This window comes from Pelodiscus sinensis, chromosome 1, assembly GCF_049634645.1.
Source record: "Pelodiscus sinensis isolate JC-2024 chromosome 1, ASM4963464v1, whole genome shotgun sequence".
NCBI lineage: Eukaryota > Metazoa > Chordata > Testudines > Trionychidae > Pelodiscus > Pelodiscus sinensis.
The window spans coordinates 322,878,794-322,892,737 of NC_134711.1; the positions used below are offsets into that span (position 1 = coordinate 322,878,794).

The following is a 13,944-nucleotide window of genomic DNA, read 5'->3' on the forward strand; positions in this document are numbered from 1 at the left end:
TATGATGCTCCCGCTCAGGAATAAGCCCTTTTGCGCAACTGTTCTTGCACAAGAGGCCAGTGTAGACAGTCAACATGAATTTCTTGCACAATAAAGCCCTATGGTTAAAATGGCCATCAGAGCTTTCTTGCGCAAGAGAGCGTCTACACTGGCAAAAGCACATCTCTTGCGCAAAAGCACATGCCAGTGTACACTCTCTTGCACAACTACTTTAACGCAAGAACTCTTGCGCTAAAGAGTTTTTGTGCAAGATCATGCCAGTGTAGACGTAGCCTTGACGATGACCTGTTCTGTTCACTCCCTCTGGGGCATCTGGCTTTGGCCAAAGTTGGAAGACAGGATAGGATATTGGGCTAGATGGATTTTTGGTCTGACCCTATATGGCTGTTCTTATAGTCTTATGTTCTAAACCTTGCACATGGGGTAAGACATATTGATCTGGGGTTTTGGCCCTATTTGGGGTGGTATTCCTGGGTACTGTCAGTGGCCTTATACCATTACGTGAGCTTGCCCAGAGCTGAGCTGGTTCAGCTTCTGTGTTGCTCTGCTGGGGGGTGGTTACCTCAACTCTGTGCCTTGGGTGGGGGAGACCAGAGCTTCTGGCCCAGCAGGACAGGGTGGTGGGAATGTCCCAAGTGGCAGGAAGGAAGGCTTAGTGGCATAACCGTGATATCAGGTGACAGTCCCAAAGGGACCCCTCTAATGTAACCCATAATAAGCTTCATTAAAGTCAATGGTGCTAGCCTCTTTACACCAGATGAGGTAGGGAGCCAGCCGATCATACTGATTTGCAGGATTACGGTATGTACAGCTATATTTTGACAGTGACCATATTGCTGAGTATTTAATATGTATTACACTTATTAAAAAGAGAGTTAAAATCATCATCTCTCAGAATTCGTATGTTTATGATTCTGATACCTTGTAGCCTAATTGTAGTCCCACTGAAGTCATGATAAAATTCCCATTGACCTAGGACCAGTGGTGGGCTCCTGTTCACTAGATTATATACTTGCAAACCTTGAAGTTTATTATTTTAAACCACTTGTTAGCTTTCATTTGCCAAAAGATATTATTTTCTCTGTATTTTAAAACAAGTTTTTTGGCCTAGTGGTCACCTACCCCTCTGCAACTGTCATTATGCTACACATCATGGCCACTCCTAGTTTCATGACAACAAAGACAGAACTCACATGCACCTATTCCAAAAATGCAAGCCACTTGCCACTCAAGTGGATAGAAAAGCTCCTTGAGCTGCTACCAATATAGGGTCTATGTTACACAGTCAAGCAGTTCTGATTCCATCCACTAGAAGGAAGACGTACTCACACAGATATACACACAAAATCAGTTCATTACAAAATACTTGCAGCTTAATTTTCAGTGGTGTTGCGCATCCTGACAAGGCTTCTTTCAATAAGTCAGTCTCCCTTTTTACCAGAGTAGCTAGCAATAGGGTGCTTGGTACCAAAGTAATCCAAACTCACAGAAAACAAAACCTCTCACACACATTTTTTTTTACAATTCCTTGGAGCATTAGAGTAATTCACTCTAGCTAAACTCAGTCACATACCCCCTGTGGCTTTTGCTCCTTGGCAATCCCAGGTGAATGAGAGTTGACAGCTCTATATTCTGCTCTGGGACAGAGAGTCAATTAACCTTTACTTTCTAACCATCAGGCAAGACCATACAAGCCTTTTCACACCTATTAGTCTGTTCATGATTTCCAGTGATGTTGCACTCTTGGCCTTTATCAGCTAATTGCCCCATTGGACAATGGACTTTACTGTTACATTTTCCTCTTAGGCTTGGAGTCAGTTTTACAGGTTTATAGGATTGCTGATGTTAGACATTCAGAACAACGCCCCTGACTCAAAAAATGGTCAGATTAGATTAAACCCCATCAGATTTACAGAAATAACAAAAGTTGAGCTCTTTTTATTTGCCTTTTTGTTTCTGAATATTTAGTGTTTATCCTTTCCTGGTAAAATTACGAGAGTTTGTAACACTGGGTTAAAATGAGAGCCAGTTGCATCTCTCTGCACCACTGACTGCATGCACCACACAGGGGATAGGGCAAGGAGCTTTTCTTTACTGAAACTCCAGTGGTTGAGGCTGTAGCTGTCAGGCCTGCATAGGGGGGAGGAGGTGCACCCCCCCCCCATGGTTCCTCGAGTAAACATGCTCTGGCTGGCCAGGGGAAGGCTAGGGCTAATTTCCCTGCTTACTTGGGTGACCATAAGGGGTACATTCACACCCTTGCAGTCCACATTTACAAAAAAAGCACACACACCCGACACATGTGTGTGGGCCTGGCAGAGATATACTGTTTTAACATGATCCCAGCCCTCTCAGCTGAATACCCTATCTGGCCAGCATCACCCGTTTTGGCAGCACTACTCTCCTCTGACTGACCCCTCCCCCAGAACATGCAGGCTGCCTCTACTACACCTTTTCACAAGATGTGACAGTCACCCAGAATACACTGCCCTGAATGGGGTCCGGTTAGGGATGTCTCTTCTCTGTTTGGGGAGGCTAATATCAATATAGTCACTGTCCCTGAGGCAGTCCTTATTCTGAGTGCAAGGACTGAGACTGTGTCTGGCTCTTGTGCAGCACAAGCCAGACAATGGGAATGCTACATCTTCTGTCTCTCTTGCACATCTACATAGGGCCAGATGCAATCTGGCTTTAGGTTAGCTTCTTTGTATGACTCCTCTTAACCAACTTCATCAATTCCTCCTTGCTTTTTGTGCCATGAAGTGTGATGTATAGTGGGTCAGTTGTCATATCCCACATTGTCTTATTTTCTCTTGAACATATAAAATCCCTTTAATCCCTTACAAGTGCTACAGCCTGTAATCCTTGTATTTATTGCCCTGCTCTGGAGTCCCTCCAGGCAGCTTTCATCTGTTTGCTACCAATGAGCCCCAAACTGTGCACAGCACTTCCCATGCAGCCTAACCAAAGCTCTCTTGAAAGAAACCACTGCTCTGTTAACAATGCCAAAGGCCATGTTCAAGCATTGGATAGACTTGAGCGGCTCCCATGAATTCCAGACATGACCCTAGATGCTGTGGCTGCTATTGGTAAGTGCTGTGAGACCCAGATGTCCACAGAGCAATTAAAAATAAACCAGAGTTTTCCTCTTCCACTTAGTTATTTTATGTATAAATGACATTCTGTTTTCTAGGTGACTGTCACGTGTAGATATGTCACCCTGGGCTCTGTGAGCAAGAAATCAAGGGAGATAGTCTAGATTTCTGGAGTTTCCTACAGTTGTATTTTTATTAACTCATCTCCCTGGTATGGCACTTTCAGGACCAGACTGGTCCCGAATGAGGGATTTTTCCAGACCAGGGGAGGTCATTTCAGGGCCTTCCTTTACCCTCCTCTCCCCACACCAGCTTCCTCCCACCCCCAGCAGCCCAGCTGAGCCCATGCGTGGGCTCTCTGCCCCTCTGGCAGCCCTGCTGAGCCCACACCAGCTCCTGGCTCCCCCCTCGCAGCCCAACTGAGCTGCACACCAGCTCCCAGGCCCCCATCCTGCTGCAGGAGGGGACTCTCTGGTCTTGGAACATCTATGGTCATGCCATGGATGTTGCTGTACCAGAGAATCCCAGATTTTAAAGGTGCAACCTGTAATTATTATATTATTAATTGTTATTAATATTATTGTAGCTCCTAGGAGTCCTAGTCATATACTAGGGCCCCATTGTAGTAGGCAAAATAAAAAGAAAGTCCTTGTCCCTCAAAGAACTCACAGTCCAAGTACAAGACAGGAGACAACAGATGGGGAGCACAAGGAGTCAGAATGACAGGCAATGGTCTCAGCACTCCAGCAGCCTGAGTGTTGTCAAGTTGGTTGTAGGCTGTGTGTGGTGACTTCCCCCGGATTCATAACTTCAGCTGACCAAAATCCTCAGGCCTGCCTCCATTGCCATAGGGTACCAACTCTCATTGCCTGAAATGGGAATTAGTTGTGTGCTTGAGGCCAGAAAACAGGGCGTCTCAGGAAGCTGACTCAAAATTCTTGAGACTTATGGAAACCACTGTAAAATTAGTTCAACATTTTTCATGGGATGGCTAGCTCTCTGCTATACCTTAAGCTTTTAAATAGCCTCTGCTGTTATCTTGGTGCATATTATTTAACTGAAGCTGCCTGCCTCACATTTCAGTTGTTGGCTTTCACATTCCTTTTGTCCTGTTCCTTTCTTCCACCCACCCTGCATTGATCAATTCTCTTTCCTTCCTACTCTCTCGCCCCACCCCCACACATGAATTTCTTACACCCACAACTGTGATATCCCCACTGTTTTTATCTCCCTTAATTTCAACCAGTCCTAGAATGACATTACCAGGTCAGGCTTTTGTTTCCCTGTACAGCTCATAAACAGCAATTGCGGCTTCCTGCACTGAAACCATCACATTTCTCTGCACTCAGTGCCTCCTATCTCCATGGAAACAGAAGCAAGGATGTGCTGCAGAGATGTGATCGCTACAATGGTTTAATGTGGAATTGAAAGGGCATGTGAGCAAATTCAGCCTGAGTTGGAGTGGGGGAGGGGAAGAACGCATCAGATATAATTTTTTGTGGTGGTCCAACTCCGGCTGAGGCACTGCTGGAAATGCTGCTGAACAAAGGATTTATTCCCTAGATGGGGTTTTTCCTCATTTGCTGGGAGATGGATGAAAATAGTCTATTTAGATCAGAGAGGTGTTCCAGGGATTTGGGAATACAACAGATAATAGTGCAACTGGCAAAAAAGATTGTTTTCTTAAGTTAGAAATAGGCGATTGAGTGTTCTGAATCAACATACAGGGAAGGAATGATGAAGCAACTGGGGAGGATTTTCTTTGCTCATAGATGTGGTTGGGTCAGACCCAGGGTCCTGTATTCTGTTTTCCAACAGCTGTCGGTGGCAAACCTATCCTCCAGGAATTTATCAAATTCTTTGTTGAACTCATCAATTCTTTTGGCCTTCACAACTGCCCCAACAATGAGTTCCACAGTGGGACTGTGTGTTGTATGAAGTAATTCCTTGTGAATTTTAAACCTGCTATTAATTTCATTGGTTGGCCCCTAGTTCTTGTGTTATGAGGTGAAATAAAAGAGGTAAATAACACTTCCCCCCATCATTTATGATTTCATCAATCTCTATCATACCTTCCCTTTTGATACCCAGCCTAAGAGCACCTGCTAGGCAGGGACGCTTGTGACAGAGAAAAGCGCCTTACTTATGGCACCCTCCTGCTTTCCTTCTGAAGTGACTGGGCTCTTGGATTCCCGCCTTGCAAGCCCACTCAGCTGCTCTGAGACTGTCAGCTGCACTTCTCGTTCTAAACACGTGTGTAGTGCGCAGCAGCCGGTCTCAGCCCCAGAGGTGGCTGCATATCACTGGCGGTGTGCGCATTGCACCCCAGCCCGCTGCCATCAAGCTAGGGGCTGGGATGGGCTCCATTGGGAGCTGGAGTGTCCTGGGGAGCTGCTCGAGCCTCTGACAAAGAGGAAAACGTGCCCTGCTCAGCCGCCCTACGGACAGCGCCCAACCCCGAGAGCGAGCGAGCGAGCAGGGCCTGCCGGGAGTTGGAGTCCCTGATTTGCCTCTGCTTCTCCCACAGCTCGGCGCACGAAGGGGGAGGGAAAACTCCATTTCCCGTCGGGCACTGCGAAAGAGAGTGGGAGGGGCATACCGCGCGAGCCGAAGTCGGAGCCAGGAGCGCGCGTGCCAAAGGCGGTGCTTGCTGCCGGCTCTGGGGTGGGCGGGGCCGTTGGGCACGACTGGCGGGAGGGGCCACTAGCGGGGGGGCGGGGCCGCGTCCGGCGGCGTTGTTGTTACTACCGCTCGGCTCGCGCGGCGCGCTGCGGAGGGACCGTTACTCTGAGGCGGCGCGAGGGGGCCCCAGAGCGGGTGGGGTCGGACCTCCCCGCAGTGAGCGCCGGGTCCCAGGCGGAGAACGAGCGATCCTCTCCCTGCGCCGCCGCTGCCTGGTCCCCGGCTGAGCGCCGGGCAGCGCCCACCCCTCCCGGGCGATGCCCTTGGCCGCTGGCAGGTGAGCCCCCGGCGTGCGCTGCTCTGCCACCCGCCCGGCCCGCCGCCGCCATGGGAGACGGGGATGTGAACTCCAACCTGCTCGTCGCCCGCAGCACCGGGGACGCGCAGCTGGACAAGGCGGTCTGGCAGTGGCTCAGCTGGGACCAGGTGGGTACCCGAGTGGCAGCCCCTGATGGGCTGAGGAGGGGGGGGGGGGTCAGGCTGCGTGTGCCCAGCCCAGAGCGGGGCCCTGTGTGTGTGTTAACCAGGAGCAGTCTTGTGGCACCTTACAGGCTAAGCGATGTATCGGGGCATAAGCCTTGGTGGGTAAAAACCTCCTCATCAGAGACATGGCCATGCACTTGGCCAGGCGGCTTTTACCCGCGAGACCTTATGCCCAAATAAATCCCCGAGTCTTAAGCGGCTGCAAGACTCCTCATGGTTTCTGCAGATACAGGCTAACGCTGCTGCCCCTCTGAGACCGGCCTGTGAGAGCTGCTGGGTGTGCGTGTGGCTCTGCAAGCGTCTGGGAGGGTGTGTCCTGGGGTTTAACGCCAGTAGCCAGGCACCCCCAGATCATCTCTGGGACCTTCTGTAAATCACACGCTGCTGATCCCACCTAGTACCCCTGCACCAAACCCACCAATCCAGGATTGGAGCCAAGTGTTACCGTAATAGCCTGATTCCGCACTATAGGCAAGTCTCTTTCCCAGCTACTGGATTGCGCAAAAGGACAGTATGCAGTGTTGTCAGATAACCAGCAGTGTTGTCAGATACCTTCCTCTGGAGAGCTTACTTTCCCTCCCCTTTTGTAGATTTCATCCCACTAACATGCATTTTGTAGTTACATAAAAATGTATTTTAATCATCACTGGACCCTGCTGTCTTAAGACTTTCTTTTTAAACATGACCACATAGTGAATGGGAGAGAAGTGTGGGTTTTTTAATGTTCCCTCTGGGGGTGCATTCATTTGACATGAGTTTGCTTTGCCCTTGATTACATGTGTGCGCATTTCTCTTCCTCATCTAGTTTTTTGCCAATAGTGTCAGGTTTGGTCTCATAACATCTTGTTCCAGTTATCCCAGATCTTCTTTACCTTCTTAGTATCTGATGCTTCTTTTGAGAGGTTGTCTGACTGTTCAGGTGATGAGGTGAGCTCCCATGCAACAAGGGGGAAGAGTGAGAACTGTGTTTTGAAAAATATATAGGGGAAGAGTGTGGCATGTGAAGATCCTGGAATCACAGAGTGGGTAAATAGCGTGTTGTAATCTGTTTAGCACATAATGCAGTCTGTAAGAAGATATTAAGGGGAAGTTGGGGAAGATGCATTAACTGGCCAATTAAATTACTGAATTGCTCTTTGTGGAGGGTGAACACTTCATTGGTTTCTCTTTTCAGATAAATCCCAGAGAGGATTCATCTGGTTCTAGTGAAAAGGGCAACATCAGAAACATTTTGTGGTGATTGACAGGTTTGGAGGAGGCATTTAATATGAAAAGGCAAAATTTTAAATGGGTAAACACTCTTTTGAATGTGATGTGTAACTAATCTGAAGGAGTACATCATTGTAGAATATGTATTGGAACAACTGAAAACTCTTAGACATCTGTATAAATTAGGGATAGCATTTACACTAACTCTATTTTTAAAAAAGCTGTGATACCTAATGGCACAAGCTTACTACCAGCTGGGGTCAATGAGCTGGGGTATCCAGTGGTATTACATAATTAGATGCATTTGGATGTTTGAATGCTTTGGATGTTTGAATGCTTTCATCTGACGCACTGAATATTAGCTGTTGTCCCTGATAACAGACTACATAGAAGGCTCATTAATTTGTTTTGATATGAGAGTACCTTTGTTAGGCTTGATCCTACAAAGACTTCTCTCCTGCTGAAGCCAAAATTGCTTACATGAGATAAGCTTTGCAGGATTTGGCCCATTTTGAGATATTGGAGCTCTTACAAATTGTATTGATTGTGTAAAGAGGACATTTTTGGCTAGTACTGAGTGCAGTCACCTGAAATACAGCAACTGCTTAATAGCACGTGCCATAGCTGCTTGGGACAAGAAGTGAAGAATACCTTGTACAGACATTAAAGGAGTTTAAAAACAGTACAATTATCCATGTTTTAAAAGTGTATTTACACTGAATCATGTGAGGACATTGTTATTTGTTTTGACTTCGGGAATCTAGAAAACTAATGTGTAAAAGTAGATTTATATCATTTCTGTAACATTAAGCATAGAGGTTGGTTGGATTTCTAGTATGCTATTTAAAAAATAGAAGGCAGCACCAAGAGGCTTGCACATCTATGCCAGTTTTTTCAAAGCATTACAATTACATTCTAGGGTATAGTAGGATCCTGTATTGGGCTAATAATTTTTCCTTTAAAGTTTCATTAATTTTTTTTTAAGCCAGAAGGACCATTGTGGTAATCTAATCTGGCCTTCTGAATAACACAGGGTGTAGAATTAAAAAAAAAATCCTATACATACAGTAAGAAGGAAAATTATTTTTGTAAAGCTTCCTGTCCTTTATTACTAAACATCTTTAGATAACAATGAATTTAAAAAAAATCTAACTTATGAAGATTTTATTTTAGACAGTGGAATAAGGTGGCAAAATCACCTTTGCTTGCAGTTGCTCTTTGTGCTAGTTTCACTTTGTACTAGTGCCTGTTTTCCAGAATTTTCGTGCAACTGCAACCCGAAGTGCACCATCTTAAAATACGAGCATCAGGACTTACTGAGCAGACAGCTCATTGAATGAATGTATTTGAACAAAGTATGAAGGTAAAATGTGCAGAATTTTTGGTCTGTATGTCCTGAAATAATGCTAGATAGAACAACATTAAAATAGGTTTCTTAATTACTGAATTTAATGGAAAAATATTTTGATAAGAGCTGAAAAAAGTAAAATGTTTTAGTATGATGTATTTATCAACATGAATTTAGTGAGCTGGATTTTTTTAATAAATCTGAATCATTATATATGTGGCTTTTTGTTGTGGTTTTAAATTCCTTAATTATGATTATTTTTGTTTGGCCAGATACCAAAGCAAAATGTGCCTTGCGCTTACACTATTAATGTACTTTTGGGAAGCTTTCATCCCATAGCACTGTCATTGTAAACAAGTATCAGAGGGGTAACTGTGTTAGTCTGAATCTGCATAAACAACAAGAAATCATGCGTCTGATGAAGTGGGTCTTTGCCCACAAAAGCTTATGCTCCAATAAATCTGTTATTCTATAAGGTGCCACAGGACTTCTTATTGTCATTGTAAACAGATACTTGCTGTCTCCATTTTAAAACCAGTTTCTTGGAGTATTAATTAATTTGCAGCCTCTAGCCTTTTAGATTTTTAAATGTACCTTCAACTAGCTGTCTGGCTTGCCAAAACACCCAGCTTTGCCATTAATCTGCAGTGTCCAAGAGGAACAATAGGCAACCATTTGACTTCAGGCTAAATAGCACTATCTTGCTAATACTATCTTTCCTTTTCCTCTTGGATTAAGAGCTGTAGGATGCTTTCCAAAACATATAGGTATTTGTACAAAGGAAGCTTTCACTAGTCTAAATTCTGTTTCTATCACAATTTTCCATTTGGTTCCTTTTCTGCTCATTTACTTTTTCTCAATTTCCTCTTGTCAGTTTTGCTTATTGCTCCCTGCCTCATTTTTCTATTTTTTAGAAATTAGCTCTTTCAAGTTTAGAAGTTACAACAGCATCTTGTTTTTCTGTCTTCGCTCCTTATCTGTTGACCACATAATTTTCTAAGTGAAACACTAGTCTATTCTACTATAACCATTTCCTCTTTCTCCTTGGTTCTATTTTGCATATCCAAATTGTTATTATTTCCCTTTGTTTCCCTTTATTTTCCCAAAACTGAGCTTGGCCATGTACAGGCTTATCAAAAAGGGGCCCCAGGACAGGTGTTTTTTGAGCAGAACACGTCCCACATGTAGCTCACTGTAGGATCCCAACCTCAGTTGTGATCAAGTGGGCTATGTGTTTTCATTAGGTGACTTTATGTAGTGCCAAAAATATGCTTCTCGAGTAGTAGGAAAACAAGATTCTTTCATTGAAGATCTGATATAATCCTTTTAAAAGGCCCCTGTTACCCTACTATCTGAGAACCTGTTGTGGAGAGCAATGCAGAAGGCATTTATATGAACCCTCAAGATCAAATTCTGGCTTCACACCCGAAAATGTTTCTGGGGCAGCAGCACCTCTAGTCCAGTTTTGGAGCAACTAAATTAAAAACAGCCTAAAGAAAAGGATTTATATCCCTGGCTTGAAAGATGTAGTAGTATGCATAATGATGGGGTATCTGTCTGAGAGGGAAGTTCTCAATCAGTACAGGCAGTCCCCGGGTTACATGGATCTGACTTACATTGGATCCCTACTTACAAACGGGGTGAGGCAACCCCGCACTAGCTGCTTCCCCCCCCAGCAGACCAGAGAGACGCGAAGCTAGCGCGCCCCCCCCCCCAGCAGACCAGGGAGACGCGGAGCAGCTTTTCTCAGCAGACACCTCAGCTTGAGAATAAAGGACTGAGGGAAGTGAGGTGTGGGAGAATAAAACTGAGCTCTGGAGAAATGTTTGGCTAGAGTTTCCCCTACAATATGTACCAGTTCCGACTTACATACAAATTCAACTTAAGAACAAACCTACAGTCCCTATCTTGTACGTAACCCGGGGACTGCCTGTAGTTAAAAATAAATGCTTATTCTCTTATTAGCAACAAACATTCAGCTAGCTAATTAGCTCCTGCAATGCCTACACCTGGGGTAGTCAATAGGTAGACAGCAGGCCTAATCTAGGCTGCCAGATGCTTTTGAACAGAGCCTGAAATCTTTGACGACTTTAATAATATATTCATTATTTTCTCTGAAGCCTGGGCTTTGACTGTACTTTGACTAATACCTTGGGAATATGGATGTCAATCTGTGCCTGAGAAGAGGGGATTATTATACTGGTAGAAGATTGCAAAGCTGATATAGGTTGAACTTCTCTAGTCTGGCACCCTCAGGACCTGACTGGTTCCAAATGAGAGAATTTTCCAGACTATGGGAGGTTGATATTGTCTTGCAGCATTACCAACGTGTCCACTGCTTACTGGGCTGCTAGAGGACATTTAGAGGTAAATTAGAGTGAAATAACACAACACCGAGAGCTAGGATAAGTGACTGTAAAACTTTTTGGGACTGCAGAAAACTTGGCCACACCCATGAAAAGTGGACATCTGTCTAACTAAAACCATTCTGGACCATGGATGTTTCTGGACTAGAAAGTTCTGTACTAGAGAGGTTCAACCTGTATCTGAACAGCAAATTCAGAAAACTTACTCGACTTGTGAACCTGCTGTAAGTCTGAATGTTCAGAGCCCTGAGAGGAAACGCATTGTTTTCAGTGGGGCTCTGTGAGCACAGTGGTGCACCTACACAGAACTTATTGCAGAATTAGGCCTTGGTTGCTGGCTACCATCCTTGATGTGGACTGGTAGTGATGGCTGAGGGGAAATTATATCAGATGAGCTGTTTCACTTTGAAAAGATACTGCAGTGCACCTGTACTCTGCTTTTCATATTTAAAGGTAAAACTAAAATAGTTGCATCGATCAAATTGTCTTCTAAAGGCTGACAGTGTAACTAATATAAAATCTTTCTTCTACAAGACCTTTCAAGCAAGCTTCTCCACCAATGACAAATTCAAAATCAGTTATGCACACAAGCCACAGAAGAAGTTTTGAAGTCACTCCATATGCATTTTAGTGGTTGAAGGACGTTTATAATAAAGGTGAAGAACTAAAGTGAAAATCCTAGCCATAACTCACTGCAGGTGAAGCATCTCTAAGTGAAAAAAGGTTATGGGGAGCTAGCAGTTCATGCAGTAAGATAAGCAGTACCTTGTATATTAGTGTTTTAAAACTGAACCTAAAATATACTGGCAACCAATATTGGTAAAAATTATGTAACAGTGTAGTGCTTTTTATTAGTAAAGAATCGTTGATGCTACATTAGAGCCAGAGTGGTGGAGAGGCTTGAAGAGTGCATTACCATGGTCTGTTGCGCACTGGTGTGTACAGATGTCTGCTGTATCAACATAGGCAACATGCTGAAGGTTTGAATTATTTCTGAGGTCAAAAGGATGTGTAACACAGTCCATGAAGATCTCTGGATAAAACAACCGCTGTTCAGTATAGATTCATATGATGCAGTGATCTAAACTTGATGCTGATAATGAAACAACATTTAATCTCTAATGATATAGTAAAAGAAATAGAAAAGATCTATAAAGGAGAAACAAAAGTCTAGACTTCTTAATTAAAATAAGGAAGAGAAGGAGGTATCAAACTGTCTAGTGTAATCTGAAGTACATGTAGGAGTTGGAATATACAGTGTAAGTGGATCAAATCTTAAGTATTCATTCTAACAAGTGAATTTTAAATATCTTATTTGCTTTTCTCTCTATGCAGCAGCTTTTGCATTTCCTTCAGCTCTTCCAGTGAAAATTATTTTTCCTTTCATTTGTTAATTTCACTTTCAGTTTCTCAATACAGCAATGTTTAGGTTTTGCTATGACCCTCTTGGAGGTGTGACAAACTCACCACATATCCAAAGAGGGTCAAGAGAGGAATCTTAACAAAAACTTAAATCATACTGACTCTCATAATTACTGAGAGATGTATGCATATGTGAAAAGTTTTGTATATGTATGTACTAAAAAGGTTTTAAAATCTGCATCCCACCTGGACAGGTTTTGCCAGACACAGGAATCTACATCCCTTTATTTGCCTTAGTTCATATGTAGATTACGTATTGGAAGCCCTGTTTTGCATATGGAGTCCAGAGGAAGATAAAACAACAACTTGAGGTCAGCACATGAGGAATGAAACACTGAGGGGTCATCCTGACCATGGGGATAAAAACAATGAGTTATGGGAAATGCACAATTGTTATCCTTCACTGAGGAAGCATAAAGAATAGTACTTGCATTCATGAGATAAGCTTGTTTTTTAAAAAAACTTTTAATAGGCTAAAAGCCTAATTTTAGATCCTGTATTATTGCACAGGTACAAATGCTAGTAAATTGAGATGATTTTAATACAGAAAAAGTAGGTCTTTGGCTTTTTTTCTACAATAGAATTTAAAAAACTTTGTATAAGTGGTGATCTCAGGGTAATAATGTATTAAATTATATATCAGAGATGAATTAATTGTCACAGAAAATTCTAAATTCACTACTGCTCAGGAACATCTATAACCATGGTGTCCAACCAATTCTGAAACAGTAGCCACTATAGCTATGGTGACCATATTTTCTGAACCAAAAATGGGGACCTTGTTAGCCATGCATCCTGGCCCTTAGGCCTCGCCCACCTGCCACAGGAAGTCCCGCCCTAGAGGTGGTACTTCTGGGATCAAGAAGGACACATGACCTTCAGTAAAGAGTGTTGTGTGACCCCTCCAAGAACTCCTCCCACCATCTTCTACCAATAGGGATGGGTTTGGGCCCCACAGAACCCCTATGCAACTATATGGCCAGGAGGGAGGGGGCCTGGGGCAGGGTGTGTGGAGAGAGGGTGCAGGAGGTTGGGGGTAGGGTTTCTGGCCAAGAGGGACGGTGTCAGAGCAAGTTGGAGGTGTGGGTCTTGGTGGGGGGGAGGAGAGTGAGTGAGGGGGATTGAGGTGCAGAGGACTGTGCATGAGGGGGGACGCTTATCTGGCTTCAGACCCCCTTGCAATAGGGAAAGCCTCCGGACAGTGTGCTGCCATTCTGCAGCGCCCCCCCTCCCTCGCAATGCAGCAGGGATCCTGGCGTGGCTGCAGCACCAGCTCCACCTACCTGCTTGGCAGGCACGGAGTGAAGAAACCCCCCCTTCCATGACAGACCAGGATTGC

The 13,944-nt window shown here is 44.3% G+C and overlaps 1 protein-coding gene across 2 annotated transcripts in view; it reads left to right on the forward strand.

Annotated features, from left to right (window-relative positions):
- The first annotated feature begins 5,757 nt into the window (after positions 1 to 5,757).
- Positions 5,758 to 13,944, forward strand: part of PGM2L1 (phosphoglucomutase 2 like 1) — a 64,519-nt gene continuing 56,332 nt past the window's right edge. The window contains exon 1 of one of the 2 annotated variants that reach the window (XM_075919604.1): positions 5,758 to 6,203. In XM_075919604.1, coding sequence (XP_075775719.1) covers positions 6,105 to 6,203 — 99 coding nt within the window. In that variant the 5' untranslated portion in view covers positions 5,758 to 6,104. The remainder of the gene's footprint in view (positions 6,204 to 13,944) is intronic. The other variant, XM_075919605.1, reaches the window with a different exon arrangement.